At 33.7% G+C, this 24,110-nt stretch overlaps 1 protein-coding gene across 1 annotated transcript in view; it reads left to right on the forward strand.

Annotated features, from left to right (window-relative positions):
- The window catches only part of ftz-f1 (ftz transcription factor 1), a 130,460-nt gene extending 111,256 nt beyond the window's left edge, over nt 1-19,204 (forward strand). Inside the window, exons 3-6 of the mRNA XM_089231304.1 lie at nt 1,596-2,338; nt 6,362-6,620; nt 14,695-14,798; nt 18,317-19,204. Of these exons, the coding sequence (XP_089087430.1) occupies nt 1,596-2,338; nt 6,362-6,620; nt 14,695-14,798; nt 18,317-18,484 (1,274 nt within the window). The 3' untranslated portion in view covers nt 18,485-19,204. The remainder of the gene's footprint in view (nt 1-1,595; nt 2,339-6,361; nt 6,621-14,694; nt 14,799-18,316) is intronic.
- Nucleotides 19,205-24,110: the final 4,906 nt, after the last annotated feature.

Below are 24,110 nucleotides of genomic sequence, written 5' to 3' on the forward strand. Positions count from 1 at the left end.
CTAAAAGTGGGGTAGGGCAATTTGCTATCATGAAATTCACAAAAATAAAGGGGTAAAAAAGTGGACTTATCGCCTGTACAGCAAAATGTTTAATATTTTTATGGGAATGTCCAAAAGTTTTGAAATTGAAAGAAATTAACACTGCGAGTAGACTAGATATCTTTCTTCCCCCCAAATTATTCCCAGTAGTATCTGTTGATGTTGAGAGAAGTTTATCTAGTCTTAGAAATTTCTATTTTGTCTTTAGATTTCATAACCCACTTATGAATTGTTTGTTTGAAAAATTCCATTGGCAATTTTTGATGAAAGCTAATGCCAGGAAGGAATGTGATTTTCAATAGATAGTATTAGACATTTTTGGGGAATTTTTTTTTAATTTTTTGGACATTTTTTCGAGTTTTTGGGTCATTTTTCAGGATTCTTTAGATCAACAACATTCGAGCCTTGGCAATAATGAAATATAACAGGCATTAAAAACTAACTTTGTATTCAGTCATGAAAAAATTAAGTTTGTAAATACAGTCACTAACATTATCGAGAAATTATGACGAAATCAAGCAGTATGACGACTTAAGCAAAGTGCCATCAGTTTCAATGTGCAGTAATATAAAATTTGTTAAAATTTGATTTAAAATTATAATATAAATTAAAAAATTTTTTAAAAAAATCTGTTTTTTTTTAACCTTTCTTGAGCTTTTAGCAATTTACTTATTATGGTAAAATACACTGGTGCACTTATCAGTAGTTCATGCTACAAGTACAAGGTAAACTCTAATATTGGGGCCAAATTTCGACTTGAGTGGGTGCTGGGCAGGACAAAGCAGATGCTAGGAGGCCTCAACTCGGGGGGGAAAAATGGCTGCTCAGGTATTTTTTTTCAATTTGAAACCCTAAATTAGTGAGGGGCCCCATGCAGAAATTTCGTCCAGCTTGAGCAGCTTAGCTCCCGAGTAGTGGGTGAAGGTTATTGTCACGGTCCTGGGTTTGAACCTGAGGTAGGATATAGATAAAATATTTTCCCTTACAAATTTGAGGTCACCACCAATAGACAGCGCCTTCATTTCTAACCCATCTCATTAATAGCAGTAAATTGCAATATAGCGATATGGCCAGAGTTGGTGTTTGGTGAAGTAGCTTGAACAGCCCTAATGGTCAAGAACTTTTGTTTTTTAGTCTCTCAATCAACATCTTTCGTGTAACTTGAGCTGTTCAGTTTTGTTACATAAGACTTTTATGGTCACTTTTGAACATATGGAAATGCTATTATCAAGCTCTTTTTTTTAAAGTGGGCCATAGAAATCATCTGTCTCTCTCCTGCAAAGATTTTCATAGTGATTAATTTACTAGTATTCTATCTATGAAAGAGGGTTTAATAGTATTGATATCTATGAAAGCTAAATGGGACTGAAGAAAAATGACTTAACCGGAGTGACAACTAGCCGACGTTTTACTGTAGTCATTGTAATGATGGAAAAATTTCCATTGGGAAAATGATGGCTACAGAAATCTGATGTGTTTCTGTGATTGTAGTTTTGATGATGAATATATTCAACTGAACATATTTTCATTAATTTTTTCTTCTCCACATGTTTCAGCTGTCCGAGCAGACAGAATGAGAGGTGGAAGAAACAAATTTGGTCCCATGTACAAACGCGACAGAGCACGCAAACTTCAAATGATGCGACAAAAACAGATAGCAAGGGCACAGTGCCAGGGGGTTGTCACCAGTGAAGTAGTGCCATGTAGTGGTCCACAACCGTTCACGTCGCCGGGTGTGTCTTCTCCTTCCATGTATTCAACCGATCATCACGTGAAACAAGAATTAATTCAAATTCCTCAATTGAGTTCATCCACTAGTAGTCCAGATACATCACCATCACCACTTTGTTCGGCTGCCCAGACTGTTGTAACATCTATAGCATCTACTCATTTCGCTCTCCCTTCATCTGCAACTGTTTCAACTGTGCCTTCTTTAAATGAAACGCCAGCGAAGCCAAGTGCATGGTCACAGCATCAGGTACCGCCATCTCTTCAGATGTTGCCATCCCCGCACGGTAGCTCATCTCCGAAGAGCTATCATGGCTACGCTGATACGAGTTCATCCCCTGTTGCACTTCTTGTTGGTGGTAATGTGAAATTGCCTCCACTCATACGGGAATTTCTTTCTACGATGCCAGATGACAAGGACCTTCAGAATCAACTCATCTGTTTGCTACAGAGTCAAACGTACAATCAGTGTGAAGTTGATCCTTTTGAACTGATGTGTAAAGTTATTGATCAGTCTTTGTTTGCACAAGTGGACTGGGCAAGAAACAGTGTTTTCTTCAAGGATCTGAAAGTACGTATCTCTTGCTCATGATTCACTTCTTTCATTTTTTTGCTCATTTTCATTCAAATGTAATGAAATTGAATTTTTAAATATATGTATGATGTGCAGGGTTTTTTTTTTTTTTTTTAAATAAGGAATCGTAATTTTCTATTTTTTAGTTATATTTAGATGCCTGCCTTAATAAGTGTTATGAACTTGGATTTTAGGCCTATGTTTACACGAATTGAGTGATTTAGTAGTTAACTAAATTCTAAGTCATCAAACCTGTGCCACATACATAAGGGGTTAAATAGATTAGTGGAATATAACCCAGTTATCTTTTTTTTATTTATTAAGAAGGCAGTATGCCCATGTGCCAGTAGGCGTGACCTCTTATTATCCAATGGTCATTCATTACTTGGTTACTTTACAACGTATTTAAATGGTACTTATATTGATTTGAAATTTAGTTAACTACTAAATCCATAAACTCATGTAAACAGGCTTTAAAGACACAAACACAGGTTTTTAAACATGCAAGGTGTAGTAAAATTAATATAGTGAATAATTTAACAAAAAAATTTATATTTAAATTAAACTTCCAGTGTTCTTTAGTCTGCCTCGCTTTAAACACAACCTATCTTTGTAGAGAAAAGGCAAACTGTGTATTTTTTTTTTTTTTTTTTTTTGATGTCCCAGAAGCAAGATTGCTGCTGGAAAGTACCTTGTAATTATTCCTCTGCATAATTTCTAACTAACGGATGCTTCGCCAGAAAGTTTTATATATGTGTCCCAAACACTGTATAGCGTGACACATTAGTCAAGGCAAGGATGGGACAAGTCTTAGGGACAAGATGTAATTTGGTTAACAAACACAACATTTATTAATGGACATGACAATTAAGGGGTGTGGTAGCCCAGGTTGATAAGACACTCGCTTGAAGTATGAAAGGATGTTTAAAAATGTTGCGAGTTTGATACCCTGTTCATCCTTGTCAGAAACTTTCCTGACACGGGGTACAACAGATATGGCAACATGTCCACAGAAAAAGATTGCTTACCGCAGGGAGTCCCACACTGAGTGGTTAATGCGCCAACCTCTCTGTGAGTATAAAAAAGGTTGCCGTTTGTAATCGGCAATTAATTGTACGCCCGATCTAATTAGCCCTTGTGTGCAGAAAATGGCCGTGGTTCAACAAAAATGATCAAATGAAATCAAGCATACAATTCACAACAAGTATTTAAAAAAACTATAAGACAGCTGCAACAAGCACACACTGTTATACTGGTTTTATCAACACCAACTACTTTGTTTCCTCAATTTTGGATGAAAATCCTCTGCCCTTGCAGTACCATCTATTGCCTTTAAAGCATTACAACAGATTTATGCTGCTTCAATTACAGGATTTTTTCTCCGTCATTCTAAATTTTGATTGATGACTAATATTTTTCAGCATTCCTATACATTCTGTAATAGCACACAAATCTTTGGATGGCGATTCCTCAACCCCCACAAAATATATAAAATCGGAGCTAAGGAACCCCGAAATTATATTCGCACTAGGCCCCACGTCTCATAAGGGTGGTTCTGATGATGCCGGAGATATGCTTGATTTATGTTTGGAGTGTTGCCATCTGCCTTTCAAAAATAGAAATGAAAATATGCCTGAATATTTTGTGAGCATTTTGCTGCTTAGCTGCCTACTCACGGTGGAGAGACTTGTTATATTGGAGAGCAGCTCTTGCTCACATCTTGAAGCTAGAACACCTCAGAAAATTAACGCTACCCAACTGCCATTAAAAGAGTGAAAGTCCTCTTTTTCAAATGTTTAAACATGAATCAATTTGATCTTCTTGATATGTGTTGAATCAATTAAAAATGTTTTCGATTTTGATTCTGGGTAAATGCTGGAAGTTGCATGGGTGCCTGATGCGATGAATGAAGCTGATGATAATGTACTATTTCATGTTGATGCATTTTTTGCGATCAATTGAATTATAAAAAAAAATTAATAATAATGAGAAAACAACTTTTTTCTCAAGAGTAGCCTCACATATCACTGCTACTGTGCTGTTGTATGGACACCATGATGGATTCACATGCAGAGATTCGGCTCGTGCAAGTGAGGCAGTGGTGGTCAGTTGAAGTTGTTAATCTATAGTCCCATTTTGTCACATGAATGAGAACCAGCCCATTAAAAAAAGTCTCTTCATAGAGAGCATGCAGGCCTTCAACGTGATACTTCAAACATCTGTCGCTTCCAGTTTTAACATGGAAGATGGATGGCAGGTCTTTTCAAACATGAGTCAAACATTCAGACATCTAAAGCATTAAGGTTATGCTCGTACACTGAAGTGCCAAAAGTCATGGGATACCTCTTAATATTGCTGCACTTTTTTCGCCAGGGAAAAGGAGGTCCCACAGGATATTAAGAGGTATCCCATGACTTGACACTTCAGTGTATGTGCGACACTTTTTCGCACGCACCAGTTTGTTAGAAATTATGCATAACTTACAAAGTGCATGCTTACTTTATCAGTAGTAGTAGCCTCTGTAGGAATTCTTAGAGCATGTGTTGCTGCTGCTCCCAGTGGCATCACCAACCTGATGACCACTACTAAACCAGACATGCACCTCGCCCATATTCCTCTGCAGAACTTCTAATGAATTGGTACATGTTGGAATGTGCGTGTCCGTGTTGTGAACCTAATGTAAATTTTGTTTCTGTGCAATGCTTGCCATGTGTAGTGCTGCCATCAACTTTTCTAAACATGAGTGAAGTGTAATGATTGAAGATTTTATCGTTGTAGGCCTGTTACTCTCTGTGGTGAGACTTTTTAACTAGGAGATCTCTGCTCGCATTAGCACCTCAAAGTTGGGAACCACAGAAAACCAACTTCAGCCGACCACCACTATGGCACCAGTAGAGTTTGAACTCGGGTCCCCACAATGTGAGTATGTCAATATGACCACTCAACCACTGCAGCGGAAACCTGATGACTAGGAAAAGAGAACTAAGGGTGGCAGAAGTTTGAGAATAACTGCTCTAAGTGGTCTCTTTCTGATTGAAGATCTTAAAAAATTCTCTGACCTCTCATTACGAATTGTTAGCAAATTAGTTCATTTTCATGCCGGTAGCTATAGTAAGGACAGTTTTAATAGTATAGTAAGGAATGGAATAGTAAGATGGTCTCTTTCTTCTCATATTACTACACTAGCTATAATATCCAGTGCTTCCTGGGTTTTCTCAATATACTGGAAGCATGGAGGAAGTGATGAACCATTGTAAAGGAATAAACATGTTCGAGACACCCCAAAGGGAATGTTTTGGATTGTTCTGCAATGAGCCCTCGGCTGACTAGAAATGTTCTGTTGTAAAAATTCCCAAAATAGCATTTTCTAGACTTATATGTATATATATATGTATATATTTATGTATATATATATGTATGTATATATATATATATATATATATATTATAGAAATTTATATATATAATATAGAATTTTTGAATATAAAATTCAAATCTGATACCATTTCTGTCATAATGCCAAAGGGTGCTTGAAAATCATAAACGTACTCGCTAACTTAATCTGTAAGGTAGAGCACCAAATTTAGTATTTAACTAACCTAATGGCCACATGTTTATATGAGAAATTTTTAAAAGAATCTGGTATTTTACTGACGATAGGGAAAAATTGCTAAAACCTATTTGAGAACCACTCACACAGCACTAGAATGTCTAACAGTTTTCCCCCATTTGTCATGCAAAGGATTTTGAAAAGGAAGATATGAACCTTATACATGTCCCCCCAAAAAAGAGAATATAATTTTTGTGATGTGTCAAGTACATTCAATATTGAAAAATGAAGCACTTCTTTGCACCTGCAATCTTGCACATGTAAACGACACTAATGATCAGTGTATCAAATACAACACAAAGTCAGAGTTATTAAATATCATCACCTCATTTATGTAAAAAAATTTCAGTAGTTTTTTGTCCCAGGCATACAGAGCTGTGTTCTGTTTTTCTTTCTTTTTCTTCCTTAAAGGTCGATGACCAGATGAAACTTCTCCAGCATTCATGGAGTGATATGCTTGTACTGGATCACCTCCACCAACGTCTGCATAACGGTCTACCTGAGGAAATAACCATGGCGAATGGGCAGAGGTTCGACCTCGTCTCTTTGGCTCTACTTGGAGTACCAAGCATGCTTGACCAATTACAGCATGTCGCAGCTCGATTACAAGATTTAAAATTCGATCACATTGATTACATCTGCCTGAAGTTCATGTTGCTGCTCAATCCAGGTAATCTTGAGGGTTTTCCCCTCCCCACTAAAAAGTAACCACAGATGTTTGTAATTCAGTGATAAGATAGGTACTTCTCTTATTAAGGCACATGTGCATTAACATTATCTGAAAAATTTAGGGGAAGGTAGCTTAAAGATGTTGCTGCCTTAAACGATTTGAAATGCCAGTTAGAATCTACAATTCCTGTATAAAAAGTCCATGTATCCATAGTCCATAGATTTGATTATAGTGAAATCTTTTTCTTAAGAAGGGCTGTAAAAAAGGCTTTTTACTGGGCTCTTATGGAAGAGGTTACATCCATTAATATGTATTTCTTTAAGTTAAAAATGAACTTTTGTGATGAAAATTAGCAGAAGTAATTTTACATGAGTACAATATTAACAAATGGATGACCATTTTTTGTTTGTGAGAGTGCATGAATTTTTGAAATTCCCAATGTGATTTTTCTTTCATAATGATCATATTTATATAGCATTACTGTTTACAAAATCACAATTATTGCTTTATGCACGTGAGGTTGAAGTTGAATAGTTAATATTAATTAGAAGAAAAAAGGGCTGGAAAAATGTGGATAAATTACAGAATCTTGAAATTTCAGACAGATTCTATGTATGCATAGAAACCTGTACAAAACAGAATGTCAAGAGATAAATAACAGATCTATAATAATCTTTTTTATAAGGGTGCACATCAAAGCACTAATCATCAGACTGTCTTTTGATTCCACTCAAGACCGGTTCCGCTCTTGTACAGTGTCCGTCTTAGATTTCACCTATCATGGACACTGGTCAATGTTCCAAAGTGAAAGTCTGGGTCATTCGCAAAGTGGCCAGTCATTTCATGAATTGGTTAGATCTTTCATCTTTATGAAACAAAACAAAAAAAAAGAGTTCATGTTACCCTCGTTATGATATTGATGCATAGACATTAATTGTGGTATTTTAAAGACATGATTAGGAAAATTGATTAATTCTATTCAGATTCTCTTGATTTGATTGATTTTATTCAAATTCTTTTGATGAGTCACGTAAAAGATCATTAGTTCAAGATCATAAATTATTTTTTTGTATATGCATGTAAGCTGCAGTAGACTCTCGCTAATCTGGCACGTATCAGATCATGGTGTGGCGGATTACTGGAAGTCCACTGAAAAGCCCATTTAAATAATATAAACTTCTGCGCAAAGACATCTAGCAACACATTTTCCTCTTCTATGCTTGAAGAAAGCCCATCTAAAAAATGCCAAATTATGATTTTATGAGCTCCTCATTTGTCTCATAGACAATATTGTCTCTAAACTCCATGTGTGGTTATGCATATTGAAAATACTTGCTCGCACAAAATCACCAAGTACATCACAAATCACAATTTGTGTGAGCAAAGCATAACAGTGTACTCAGGAGTGGGCTGAACAAAAATATTAAACTACGTAAGACTAAATCTGATATCCCGCTGTTTGTAGGGGGTGGGGAAATGGTCAGAGTTTTTTAAAGTAGTTTTGTGACAATTACTTGAACCCTTTTCAAGTCAATTTTCTCAAAATCCCAGGACCCTGAGTTGGTTAAGAAGAGTTTCTACTAGACTATAATGGAAGAGGTTACACATCCATTAATATGTATTTCTTTAAGTGAAAAATGAACTTTTGTGATGAAAATAAGCAGAAGTAATTTTACATGAGTAATAATATTAATGGATGTGTCCATATTATAATTAAATATGGATTAATATACTTAACACGTACATAACTACTATGTATATAACTAAATATGTACATAGTACACTGTATTGCTTTTCTGTGCACAGAGAAAACAGGTCTGCATAAGTAAAATAAATTAAAATGAACATTGGTTGTAGAGATAAGGAAGTAACAATGTGTAATAATGTCACTGATGCATGTTACAATATGGCAAATATCTGCAAATGCAAGGTCTTATTAAATTTTGGCTCTTTCTTACAAAATCTTTTTTTCAATAACCTAGAGCCTAAATATTTATGGTAACCAAATCTTTAAAAACAATTATATTTTCACCAGGCCAATTGAATGAAAGAGATATGGAGGCTAGTATTGTTATGGTTTGTTTTTTAAAACCTATCAAAAAATTCAGAAGACCTTAAAGTATTCACTCCGATTATTTTTCACTTTATTTCTTTCTTTAGGTAAGTTAAATCCATCACAAGCTTCTGCGGTATGATAAGTAGGTTTCAGTTGAAAAAGGAAGCTCTATATGTGTGCTTCAGTATGTAAGGAGGCCAAGAATTTCTATTGCAAAATTTATGTACTTAAAAAATACTTAGGGAATAGAGTTTGGCAATTTAGTTTTCAGAAAGGAATGGGTGAGTGGATGAATGTGAAATTTATAGATGGATAGCAATTCTTTTAAAATTCCTATTGAATTTCATAAATTTAGTTTTTGTGTTTGCAGTACAGTGATATCTCGGCTTACAAGTTTTTCGGCTAACAAATATTTTCATTGATATATATGCACATGTAATCTAACACGGCCATCAATCGCACTGGGCTGTGGGAATATATTCATTACCCTTTCATTTCTCAAAGCATTTCCACGTTATGAGCTGAATATTAGCACCGATCATCAGAATTGCAATCACTCGATCTCGATTAACTGATGTTCATTTCGGAATCTCTTTCCAGATGTGCCTCCACTGTTCCTTCTGACAGTAATTGGATCATTTCATGTAAAATGAAATATTCAGCTAATATATAAAATGCATTAAAAAGAGGACCATATGTTTTTAGAGCACACATTCTTTCAGTTCAAGCCTCATAGCATCAAACTGAACAGTCTGGACATTCTAGGAGCTTATTTTTTCCCATCTATATCAGACACAAATATGAGCTGACTGAATTCCTAATGGATGGGGCAAGGTTGTGTCAACACCAGCTTTAGTAGACTAAAGTTGGGGCTGGTTATTACATACTGAAGATCTTATAATATCTCCTCTCCCTATAAATTCTTATTTATCCAATTTTGAAGCTTTTAATTATAGCCTTTGCTTAGTTTTTGTCCTTTTTTATAGCACTCCTTGATGTTTTTTATAAATGTATCTCTTTAAAAAATATATATATATAAGTTTTGGGCAGTACCTGGAACGAATTAAACAATTTCCCATAGAAACCTATGTGATATGCATTTCAGCTAATGAACATGATTCTGAAACAAATTATCTTTGTTAACCAAGGTATCACTGTATTGTTGAATTATATTTTGAGACATGGTATCTATTCATTCAAGAAAAATGAATGTATCCAAAATTTTTGAGTATAGCATGTATGCGTTGGTGTTGAGCTTTCTCATACATGCTGGCTTCATATAAATTTTCTGTGATGCAAAAGATTCTGCTTAATAAAATCATTGGTTAATTTATTCACTTCCCCCCCCCCCCCCAATATATATGCTCATTTACCAAAGCCTAAATTATAGTGTTATTTTGCAGAAAAAAATGTAAAACCCCTCCTTTAGAAGAAAAAAAATTGACCTCCCCCCCCCCCCCCGAGAAAATGCTGAGTACTCCTATACTTAGGATATCCAGTAAAAAATTGCACAAGAACAAATGGTCATTGAGTACCCCTTTATATACAGTATCATCTCTTATTCAGCCAAAACTTTTCAATTTTAATAGAAAGTCCAGAATACCAAATATTAATAGTTAAAGTAGGGACTGGTTATGCAATCATGTGGGCATTGTGCTGTACTCTCATCGAGATGATTCATGTTTGTGTCTGTTGGCACCACAGCGATGGTCGACTGAAGTTGGTTTTCTGGGGGTTTTTCAACTTTGAGGTGAGAGAGCCAGTCTCCTGTGTGATAAAGCCTCCTCTCCCAGAGAGCAGGTCATACTCATACCTTCAACACGATACTTACATACAGGGTCGTAACTAGGCTGGGGGGGGGGGGCAACTGAGGCCCTTAGCCAAATAGGAAGGGAGGGGGGCATCACAAATAATGTACATTTATTTTGCATAACTTTTTCCCCTTTTAAGGGCTTCAAGGTCCCAAGAAGGCACTCTATGGCCCTGCTTACATAACATAAAAAAAATTCAAACAATAACTTTCTTCACTTCACGATATAGAAAACAGATGGTACAACCACTGTAGTTCCCAACTTCGAGTTGATCTTCCCTTTAAAAAGTCTCGTCATAGAGAGCAACAGACCAACAAACGGTACAAATGTAATTTGATCATTACACTTCACTTCTGAAATATAGATAGCATCACTGAAAAATCAGACAACGCTAGATACACGCTCAGACTGTTAGGTACAAATCTTTACATTTCCGCACAACTCACTAGATAGTAAATTGTCCATAGAGGATGATAGACCTGTGCTCGGTTTGAAAGAAAAGATGGTAGAACCAGCAAGAACGCAAAACAGGTGCAACTGTGACAACATAAATTCATTAAGGCCACATGCATATACATACACGCCCACGACACATTCCGACATATACTGATTCATAAAAATTCCGCCAAGGAATGTGTAGAAGGTGTATGTATGGTTGAGGAGTAGTAGTGAAAGTAGAAAGAAAGCTGTATTGTTCTATAATTTTTTTTTTTCTTTTCAATTGATTTTTCAGCTTAATGGAACCAAATCTGTAAAACCAAAAATGATTCTATTAAGCAGAATCTACAATATATGATAATTTATGCATTTAACAGTTTTGTATGCAATACTCAACTGGCGGTTTGAGATAGGTTTTAGAAAATATTGCAAACACCAGAAGTTTCAGCAGATTTTTTGATTTTAACTGAGAGATTCAACTGATATTATTGAAAGATTAGCCAAAGATGGCCTTAAATTATAACTAACTTGCCATAAAAAATTTCAGCATATGAATCATTGCTTATTCAGCTGCATCTAAATTACTAGAATTGATATTATTCAAGGTTTTCTAGGTAGAATTTTAGCATTCAAAAGTATTTTTCTTTTAAGATCATTATAGAGCTTATGATGTGCTACCCTGAAGCTTTTGATATAATCAACTCACAATAGTAATTTTTCTTGAATATTGGATAATACAGAACAAAATTTCAAAACACATAGTTTTTTAAACATAAGTAAATATAATAAGTATTCAAAATAGAACTCCTTGAAATACCAGCATTTTGTATCCAATATCTTTATCTCAGTGATATGGCTAGTTATTGTGTATGACACTGTGTAGATCCCCTTCGAATGCTACTCTTTTTATCGCTACTAGAAGTATCTCTTTCAAACACTAAAATGTCATACAGTAGAACTCCAAATTTTTTCAAATTAAGATTTAAAAAAAATGATTCAGGATGTCCAGATTTTTCCTGCTGATGAAGACCAATTCAAGAAACTGAGTACTGATAAGGGGAATAAGTCAGCTCTCCTTTATAAGCTAGAACAGTGGTTCTCAACCTTTGGAAACCCAGTTAAGTTTATTTTTGCAAATGCAAGTCTCGGTCAAACACACGACTAACAGAAAATGAATGGGGAAAAGGGAAACGGCAGTTACTTGTGGCCCAGTATTTGAGGAACACTGGGCTAGAGAGTAATGTTAGGTGAGAGAATGACTTCTGCAGATGCATTACATGATTAAATTTACCTTTTTAGTAGTGTGCTATGAATATGTTCATGATAAATTATCAATGCATAAACAGAGTGAGATCAATGATTAATCTTTCGTCATTAGAATTTGGAGATTAAATGAAAATTATGTTTTGAGTCTTAGATGGTTCGATTACAAATTGTGAAAACACAAACATTTTTCAGGTGTTTTTTGATTAGAGGGAATTGCGTGCGTGTATTATTTCAGCTCGTGTTTTGAAATTTTGAAATCACATTGCTAAAATTTTAATTCTTTACTTTTACTTTTTATTCCTTCTAACAATATACACTTTTTCTGTCTTGACCATTGGTAAAAGTCTTCATTCAAAACCGGATTAGAATGAAGCGGTGCTATAATTTTAACATTTTCAGATGCATGTCAATAAAAAACAAGTTACAATATCTTAACTATTTCAGTGAAATTCTGTGCACTTATACCTTCTGAAATTCAATATAGATTTCCAATCAACTAATTGTTGATATTTAACTATATTATCAATTGGCACATCATTCAAATAGTTTGTTATTTTTTCAATGGAGTACAAGTTATAATGTGATACCCAAGGAGTGAGCATATGCTTTTTTTTTTTGCTTCTAGAGACTTTTTTATCAACTAAAAATATGCATTTACTGTTGCATTCATTTCAGCAGTTGATATATAGCAATGCATAATATGCATTTGTGAGTGTGTATATATATGTATAACTAGGTGGAATCATGAGTGATGGAAGTTTAAAATCTCCCCTCTTTATCATTTTCCTTTTTACGACTTCTGTACCTTCCTCAGTTGCACAAAAGGTAATAATGGTACCATTAAATGGTATCTAATGCATGTAACAAAGGTGAGATATTTTTATATTTTTCTACATTATATATATTACACAAATTATTAGTAGGCCTACTTATAAAGTTAATGATGATACAAAGTCTTATAAAGTTAATAGTGATATGAGTTTTGACTATTTACATGATGTAAATAATTCCTAATCTATTGAATTGATAATTTTCTGAAACTATTCATGTTATAAATTGAATTCTATCAGCATAATTCTAAGAAATCATCAGTGTAATACATTTATGCATATCTGAAAATTCATGTTCTAATAAGTATAAATTGCTGTGTTGATACTAGTACATGATGAATGTACATCATTTGCCATAATTTTAGTATAGCATCAGACTTGAGTTAATTTTTCCCAATTTGGAAAAACTTGTCTTACAGAAAGAATATTGTCTTCGAATATTGGACGTAATTTGTTGAAGCAGTCTTTTGGTTCTTACCTTGCTTCTCTGAAGGTGATTCATTGTTTTGAAGCCAGTTCAAAAGATACAGTGGAATTTTTTAAAACTGTCATCCTTGTGACCTCTCCCACAAAAAAAAAGTGTGATGGTATAAGTGTAATGATGTTAAAAGAAGAGTGGCTAATGGCAAAAAGTAAAATAAAAAAAACACCTAAGGGATTTTGTGATTTCGAAGACAAAAAAACTCAGAATGACTTCTAAGATCTTCTCGAGATAGTTCTGGAAATCTATACGTTTTCAGCCTTAGCTTGAATCTGTCGAGTAAGCACAACACAGACCACTTGCTCTTAATTTGTGGATCATTGCCATTTCCTTAGGTGCAACAATTTTCATTTTCATCTAAAGATGCTAAAATATTTCTAAGGGTTGTACTAGGAATCCCTTGTGTGTAATCATAAATGCTGTTTTACTGATCCCAAATTCTTCAGTAATTTTTTTTCTTCCAGAGTGAGAACTTTGGAGAAGAAAATTATCATTTCCTTTATTGTATCAATAATTTTTGTCCTTATCTTAAAACGTTGAAATAATTTTAAGAGTTTTTCTAAAAATACCTCAAGTTTATTGGCAGATGGTGCTTTACCTGTCCCAAATTCTCTTTAATGTATTTTTTTTTTTTGGCTTCCAGAATAAGACCTTGGGCAAAAAAAATGGGGGGTAGGACGAAAAAGTATACAGCTGGTCACCTTTTCCACCAGAAACTTATCAAAGCAAAAAAAAAGTGATAAGAGTGGAAGCACAAACATGCTCTGAACAAAACCAGATGATTAGATGACAGAGCGAGGTGTCATAGATGTGCTTATACCCACCCCACATTTTTGGTGGATGGTAACCGATTTTACTCCATTTTTACAATAGGTGGCAAAGTGCAGTCTTTCTCGCCCAAGAGTATTCTTAACACATAATGATTACCACACACAACTATATTTACTAATTATATTTAATGTATGTTTATTCCAAGCAATCCTTTCAAACAATTGAATACCAACGACTAAGCTATATTTTATAGGCACTGATCTAACGTTGTAAAATAATATGTATTTCAAAACAGTAATATTTAAATTGGTGGTACAAATGGCCACCATATAAAATTATAATTGATTTGCATGCATGATGATGATATTGAAGATGTTTTTTTTGCTTTTAATTTTTCTTTTTTTCCCCTATCATTGCATAGCTGATGTCCGGACCTTGTCAAATTTCAAGTTGGTCCAAGAAGCCCATGAACAGACTCAGCAAGCATTACTGGAATACACAGTCACTGTGTATCCTCAGGTCACTGTAAGTCAATCCGTTAAATAATTTGGCTTTTACATCCATCATTTGATTTTTAAAAAAATTAATAGAAAAATCACCAAGATTCCGACCAGAATAATTAGGGGCCAATTTTACTTTTTCTCCAATTCCTTTTAATACTTTGTTCCTCACTTTCTTGAAAAATTGAATTGCAAAGAAAGGAGAATTGTGAAGCAAAAATTGATGAGCACTGAAAAATTGCATACACATGTAATTTCTGGGCTATTGGGTCTTGTTCTGGGAAAAATTGCTTCCCTACATTCTACCTCCAACTGTGGGGGTGCATCTTCAGAGATATTATACAAGAGTCTCCTCTGCAGCAAGTGAGAGAAACAATCTGAAATGATCAACCACAAACTGTGACTGCAGGTAGAGTTATTAATGCTAGTCTCACTTGAACATGCCCTGGGGAAGGGGCAGGGTTGTTTGGTTTAAACCATGGTTTTAACCAAGTGGTTTTTTCAAAAAATCAAATAAAAGTTGCCTAAATATAGTTTTTTTCCTTGAAAAATATCATATTGGTTCATTATTAGTCAAAATGTTTCATTTTTACCACATTTTATATCCTTGGGGTACATTCTGATGGTATATCTTTAAATGACATAAGATTTTATAAGTGGTGTTTTTCAAAAAGTCTCATAAAAGTGGCCAGAATATATATATATATATATATATATTTCATATGAAGTATCTTAGTTATTTAAAGTTCTATACAAAAGCCAAAATTTCTCATTCTTACAACATTTTCTAACCTTTGGCTACATTCTGATGCTCTATCTTTAGCAAATTCATGAATAAGGATTGCATCACAAATCTAAATGTAGTGGTGTATTATCTCACAGGGTTTCTTTTTCTATTCACAAAGAAGCAGCAACAGTAGTGACACCATCATGCTAGGGGCAGGTGGTCCTATAATCCAATAAAGACATCAGCTGTCCTTAAAGGACAAAGACCAGTGTACTAGTAGTTACATTACCTCACATACATTTTCATTTTCTTTCCCATAAGAAGTAGCACATCTCCTACTGTTATATCTCCCAGTCTTAATATTCAATAGTAGTTTTTTTTTTATACTTTCACACTGTTAAGCCCAGTTAATCAGGGTTCTACTGAATAATAATAACAGATTTATGGAAAATAATCAGCTATATACAGGGTGATTATAAATTGAAGTTTTGATTCCATAACTATTCAATAAGAACTACTGGTCAGAATGACTTGAAAATTTGCATGAATATTCCTGAAGCAATGGAAGTTTCTTTCGCAAAAGGAAAAAAAAATGCAAGTAGTGCAAAATGTGCAGGTAGACGATGCTGTACTTGGCCAGCAGTATAATCTATTTTGTGCAACCACATCATTTTGGCACTTCCACAGCATCAGTGTGTGGATAGAACTTCTATCAAGATGCATGCACATTGCAATACCAGCAAAGCAGCTGCTGAAAACCCATTTTGACAGGATGCACCTTAACCCCTTTAACTTCTGACTGTGGGGGGTACCTCAAAATGTCATAAACAGTGGTCAGATTGCAAAATTTGGTGAATTGCAATCTCCAGCACATCCCCTATATGTTAGAAGTTCCTCAGGAATATTAACATGGGGGCGCGTTTGGTTTAATAAAGCTGAATTGCAAGCACATCCACATCATGCCCATGGCATACTCCGATTCTGTTGTTGAACAACAATTTTGGTGCTTTCAACCTCAGGTTGGACAACACATTTAACATTTCTTAAGTAAGTTGTAGTTATTTGTTCAATTACTTCGTTTTTTGTGATGTTTCCATGAATTATGAAATCGTGGAGTGCTATAATTAAGATATCATTTGGCCATGACTGGCTATCGTTTCCATTCTGCGAGCAATTTCCCACATGTTGGATGATGTCATTAATTTTACATTTTTAAGTATTTTTTCCCCTTAACCAAATAAAATTGCATTTTTTCAGGAATATTCATGTCAATTTTCAAGTCATTTTGACAATCGTTCTTTTTTTACAGTGTTTTGAAATCAGAACCTTAGTTATAATCACCCTGCCCCAAAGCAGAATGTGCCGAAATCTGCGATGTACGTCACAGAATAATTACCACTACTGCAGAACAATTTGGAAGAATTTTAAGAAAAAGTGCAAAAAACACTATTGCATGTATGGGGATTTTTACCGCAGAACATTTCCAGTCAGCTGAGGGCTCGTCGCAGAACACTACTAATCGTTGGTGTCTTCTAAATAAACATTCTGCTTTGGGGTCAACCTGTATATCGTAAATCATTGCTAATTAATCTGCATTATTTATGCTTCATTAAATACATTATATTCACCTAATTTTTATTACTTTTGCAAAATAGCTTTCTAATTAAGTATACTGAAAGTAACTGGAGAAAAACCTTTATATATTATATGATTAATAATAACATTAAAAGAATTTTCAAACACACAGTAATCCATTGAGTTAAGCAAAAAATTATTAAATTGCAAAAGTTGGTTTTTGTTAAAATGTAAGAAATATTTATTGATTAATTAATATGGAAATAGTGTTAATTACATTAATAACCATTTTATTTCAGTTAATTATTAGAAGTTTGAATGATTTTTCAGAAATTTCATTGTTTTTAATGTTAATACTATTTAAAACAAAAAAAACTGGTTTAAACCAAAAAAACATGGTTTTTTGGGTTTTTTTTACCAACCCTGGGAAGGGAGGAATCCAGCTGCTTATGAGGCTCCATGATGAATAGATTTGGTATTGGGATTTTCAAGAGAAAAGACGCAAATTGCTGGGCTGGTACATCACACTGTGCCAAAGGACCCATGATGTTTTTAAGATAGCCATGAGCATAACTACACCCACATCTCCATATTGGGAAACCTATATAAACAGCTATTAAACATCACTAAAAGATGACTAATTGTGTAAAGTCGCTTCTTATTTTATATGGCTAGGGTCCTACTAGATTGGTATTTGTTGGTTTTCTCAGGTCACCAATGTCTTATTCATTTCTATTACCGCAAGTGTGAAACTCCAAGATTGCAGAGACTTGCGAGCATGTATACATGGGGAGCCAAGCAGAATTCACTCTTCATTTTTGATTTTGTTCTAAATAATGATGCTTCAAAATTTCATTCACTTTTATATGACAGCAAATGCTGATATTTTGTATGATACATGTTTAACTTCACAAGACACCTCTGAAGATGGCCACCATAGCTCTGGATAGATTTTGTGAACTAATTTTTTTTTTCAGACCATATTTCAATAGCCTAGAAGTTAATCTTCATAAACAATTCAACATAAATTGGCATAACTATGTTTAAGTTGATTAAATCAGTGTTCGTTCCTACTAGCCTCACAGAATAAGCAGTTTAGCTCTTATACGGCCAACTAAAGAAATCCAGAGCGCAAGCTAAAAAGTTTGAAATAGTCATAAACATTATTTCGAATGTGCATAAAACTCATCAAACTATTTCTGAAAATTTAAAATTTTCCTCTTCTTTTTTTTTTTGTACAGGAAAAGTTTACGCAACTGCTGCAGGTGCTTCCTGAAATACATGTAATCAGTGAAAGAGGTGAGGACTTCTTACTCTATAGGCATCTGAGCGGCAACGCACCACCTCAAACGCTGCTCATGGAGATGCTTCACGCAAAAAAGAAATCGCCCACATACTGCCAAGAATAATTTACGGCATTTTATTATTATTATTTTGTTGAATCACGGGTAGACAGTCAATTTGATAATTATGACTTTTTTTTTTTTATAATTGAAACGAAAAATGACAAATGTGTAAAAACATGGTATGGAATACACATCGATAGCTTTTTTTTTTTTTAATTCACCAAAACCATGTCATCGTTGTTATCGTAGTGTTTGTAAAGTAAATGTTCTAGCTCTTGTTATAAATGTGATGTTAAATTTTATGTTTCGATTGTTGAACTGGCATCAAATGTCAGATTTGAAAAAAACAAAATGAAAAAAATGCTGTTTTTTTTCTTTTTTTAAGTAGATTTAGGACAAAGCATTTCTTTTTTTAGCAACTGAAATCACTTTTACGGGTGAAAAACCGTTAAAATCTTTTTTTTCCCCACGGATATATGAATAGCGAGAGGAGAAACGAAAACGGTGGATGTCTAGTACAGTATTTTTTAATCTCTTATCTGTCTATATAGTCTTACTCGCCTTTTAAATAGATATAAAAAAGATTGTTCAAAAAGTTTGAAAAAAAAAAGTAAATATTTTGGAAAAGCGAGAAAAAAAAAATGTTCGAAGCATTTCTTCAAAGCCAGCCATTTTTACTATTTTTCTTCGCCATAAAAGAAATGCTGTCCTGAAGAGATTAAAGAGAAAAAAAAAGCGAAAAAAAAGTTATTTTTTAAAAATGTTTCATTTTTTCTTGTGTACAAACAAAAAAAAAAAGATTTTCATTGTATTTTTGTACTGTTATTGCGGAAAATGCTAGCATATATAATTATATTATGAATATATATATATATTACACGTTTTTTGAATGTATTAAAGTCTCACTTCTCAATGATGGCATGTAAATATATGGAAGTGTTTATTGTGTTAATGCTTTTTCCCCCCTCTTCTTTTCGTACATCTCCACAGTTCCCTTTTCATAAATATTTTTGTTCGGAACTGCTTGGTATTTTTTTTTAAATCATCATTTTAAGCATTCTTATAGAGGGTCATTATCAATTTCTTTCCTCGTGTCATTTTCTCACTTTGAATGTATTTTTTTATGATGACAGTGTAAAAAATGAGGAACCAACGGGAGAAAGTTTTACACCGGTGAATTTTATGTCTGTTTTTTTTTGCACGTGTGTGCGGTAAATACTAAACAATATTCTCTAATGTATTTTGTGTCTCTCACCTTGTCCCTCGATTTCTTCTGATCACATTAATTTTTCCTTTATTTTTGTGTGGCTGTTGGTAATAATTGGGTGTCCCCCCCCCCCTCGATTTGTAGACGTTAATAATGTTCTTTTCGGAATTTTTTAAGTTTTTCCTCTATATTTTCTATTAATACTGCTTACATGAAAAGAATTCGTTCATACCACTTTTGACTCTTTTATACATTGTGATGATTATCAAACAGAAATGCATGCGAATATCGGTTGGAGATGATTTCCCTTTATTTAACAGCAAGGCACTCCTATGGAGGATGAAGAAATTTTATTTCTTTTGTGTTGAATTGAATTTTCAAGTCGAAAGATGAATTTAATGCTTCGGCATTGGTAGTGATAGGTATTTTCCCTCTTTGTGAGGGATCCTTAAATGACTAATTCGAACATTTATCATATAATTTATTCTGTTGGTCATGAATGCCGATTGATAGATATGAACTTTCATCATGCCTAAAATATGACATAATCGGGATCTCCTGAACACTGTCTAATGTTTTGATTTTCAATTAACTTTAAAAATTTTTAAAAATGTTGATCCCCAGGACTACAGTCCTGCCATCCACCAACTTGTGAGGACTATGAATTTAATGATATTGGTTACACACACATAGTAGTAATTAGATACTGTTACAAATAATTTTTGATTGATGTCTCGTTAAATGAGAGCTAAGTAATTTATATATGGAGATACACTAACAGTTGGGTCTTTGTTGCTGCGCCCTTGACTGCAGTAGCCCTAGATGTTAATTATTAAAAATCCAATTAGCTGGTGGTCCTGTGAAGCTATATGGTATCTGAGATACAAAGAATTTTATTGCTGAATTAACATAAGATTGTAGATACTTCAAAGAAATCATTAATGTCCTCTTGGACTTCTCGTTGATGTTCTGTTTTTGAATATGTTAGGATGGTATAGTCCCAAAAAAATTTATCTGAAACACCAGATGGACCAAATTATTGCTTCTAAATTCAATGTATCGGCAAATAGAAATTAAATTGTTAGATATTTTGAATCCTATTCGTGAAATTGCGATATAAAACCATTGGTATAAAATTTGTCATATATATAATATTACGAGGAATGAAATTAATTATTTAAGCAAATTATTTATGTATCATGTTTTCCCTTCATTTCACACAAATACCTCCGAATGCTCTTCTCGAAATTGTGATTTTTAGTATACATCATCCTCCTCTAACATGCGGTTAAGTTTTAATGAAATGGAACATATTTATATGATAAATATTGAAGTGATTTTGTTAATATGATGATATCTATCTATGTTGCATATTGTAAATTGGATCACGAATGTTATCTGAGTATGTATAAAGGAAATCGGCAATAAAAGTGTTATTTTATGTAATAATGTTTGAAAGAAAAAAAAAGGGAAAAAATTGATTCTATATATATCTATATAACTTACAAGTTTATTCTTCTATCGACATAACATGCTAGATATATTTTTATTTAATGTATATGTCTATCGGAGCATGAATGTGTACATTCCAAGTTTATTTTTCTTTGAAATTCCCATCACGAAAAAAAATATTTTTACTTAATATTTGATATGAATTCGTGGAAAAAACAGTGACTCGTTGTTCTTTGACTAAAAATGTTTTTAAGACGAAGCTTTATTATATTTATTCTCAGAAATTCAATTGGATCGGGAAAAAAAATTGTGATCAATGGACATTTCTGTATCCAAACACATCGTTGCTTCATTTATTGTATATGTGGTGCTCGCATGTCATTGAAAAGTTCTTAATCACATATTTTGGCATGAAAGCATATTTTTTTTTTGTTATAGTTGAGAAAATATGATTTTTTTTTTGCCATTTCCTACCTCATTTCAACTTTTATTTCATCAATTCCATGCTTAACATGTTTCGCTGCTAACACATTTTCAATAGATGAACATAATAAGTTGTTGGCCCTTTAATAATCATATATCTTCTAGAATGGAAGATTTTTTCTATATTTTTCTTGCCAGGCGAAGAACATTAATGTTTCGTTATGCCTGTGGAATAAGGATACTGACTATCAATAGCATAAGCTTATACCAGTTAACCTAAACTATAGCCATCGAAGATACTTGAGTGTAGCAGTTGAAAAAAGAAAAATTCATACACTTGCCATTTTCCATCTTAAAATAGGGATGATGAATTGCAGCACCAGTATTACATAAAACAAGCATAACTCAGCCTAAATATGTTGGGGCCAGACATTTACCCACAACGAGCATTACATTCACCAATTTGAGAAGTTTCCCCATAGGAATGTTTATGATTTGAATGTATGGTTGAGTTGTTAAATAAGCTAAATGGAATTTATATATTGTCCTACTATACTTTATCAACCGACAAAATTCCTTTGCCTGTTCAGACACTTTTTATCTTGGTCATTTGACTATATACCACTCCATTATATGTAATTTTGTTTGAAGTGCACGGTTATTTAGATTTAAATTAGAAACATATATGTCAGTGTTTTAAATTAAAAATCCCATGAATTTTGTGATTTCCATGAACAAACTCAATTTCACAATGCAAGATTATAGACAGCAGCATTAGAATTTTTTTTCCAGAAAATGTTACGCCCATAACTTACCATGCGTATATATTTCTAATTGAATCACTTTTTAATATACATTCTAACAGACAAAACATCAACTTTGAGACCCAGTTCACTGTTTTTAATTTAACTAAATGGAATTATTTTTTCTATCAAAAGTTCATACACCACATATTTTGTATGCAATTATATATGTTACCATTAAAGTGTATCAGTTATTATGTAGAATAACACCACACACACTAATTAAAGTGTAGAATAACACACTTATTCCACACTTTAATTATTCTATGATATATATATATATATAACTGAATCATACACTTTAATGGTAACATGTTTAAAATAATTGATTACAAATTTTATTTATCATACAAGTACAGTAAGATCCCACTATAACGGACTTCGTTTGTAATGGGCAGCTAAGAAAATTGTAAAAATTGTGAGATTTTTATGTGCAGATGTATTTAAAACTCATTTTATAAATATTTAAAAAAGTATTAACTCACTTGAAAAGCATTTCATAGGTATTGATTAAACATTGATCATTGTTTTGTTTTGCGTAAACATGGAATGCATTGCATGACTCATAGCCCACTAACCAAAAAGATGAAAATTAATATAGTATACGTACCACTGGGGCGTAGTGAGGTGGGTGTGGCACGCACCGGGTACTATCTCTGAGGGGGTGACAAAAATTGCCGGTTTTGTATTAATGCGCCTTTTTGTTACATAAAATAACGTCAAATAATTTACATGGACCTTTACAATCGCTAATTGCAGGTGAATGATGTGATACTGTAATGATTTAATAGTATTGTGTGGTGCAGGGGGGAGGGGGGTGTTCTGCCTTGTTTCTTTTAAACTGTGCTGGTGCTCAAGTAAACAAACAACCGGTCATGGTGAACTCATCTTCTCATCCCTGCCCAAATATCATTCTCCCCAAGTCGTTCTGTGCAACAAGATGACATTTTTAACCTGAACATCATCATATAGTCAGCTCGGAAACGCTTCAGACAGCAGAGTGGGCAGTGTCATCTTAACGCATGGTCCCACCCGGGCACCTCACAAGAAGAGGGGCATCAGAAAGATGAGAAGCAGTTACATTTTTCGAGAATTTCTAAAAAGTGGGGCCTCAGAAAAATCACTTGGCCCAGGGAGCCCATGATGCTCTTAAGACGGCATTGGGGGTGATTACATATTTGGGGTGCAAGTATTGCCCGGTCAAGCACTGACCATAAAGTAAACAAGTATGTCTATCTCAATATAGCACGTTACTCATGATTTTTTTTTTCATAAATTGTTTACAAAATAATTAATATTATGCTCTCTTTACTTAACCAATTGAATAATAAAATTGCTTCCTCAATAAATTTCATTTTGTATTTTGGTGGACGTAGGGGGTGACAAATTAAAACTCTGCACCGGGTGCCACCAGACCTTGATACGTACACATCTTTTTCAATTCAAACTTATGTTGAAGGTTATGTTTTTTGACATAATAAACACTTTATACAGCTAACTACTGTATTTTCATTGTAGTATTGCACCCCTAACTTATAAGAATTATTTGTTACAAACCGGACCTTCAGCTTCTAATAGTTTGTTGTAACGAGATTCTACTGTATATTATAATATACAATTGTAGACCACACAATAATAAAAATAAGCTTACACAGGAAAAAGCCTACCTTGATTTAGTGAAAAAAAAATGATTTAAACTCTTAAAAAGGCACTGATAATTTCAATTCGTTCTGATAACTTTAGCTTACCTGTTTAATATCAGCTGTAGTGCTTACACATACAGTTATATTATACAGGGTGTATG

The sequence above is a fragment of the Pholcus phalangioides genome, unplaced genomic scaffold (assembly GCF_987345545.1).
Source record: "Pholcus phalangioides strain wild (caught in Gottingen) unplaced genomic scaffold, Ppha-v1.0 ptg000004l_1, whole genome shotgun sequence".
Taxonomy (NCBI): Eukaryota; Metazoa; Arthropoda; class Arachnida; order Araneae; family Pholcidae; genus Pholcus; species Pholcus phalangioides.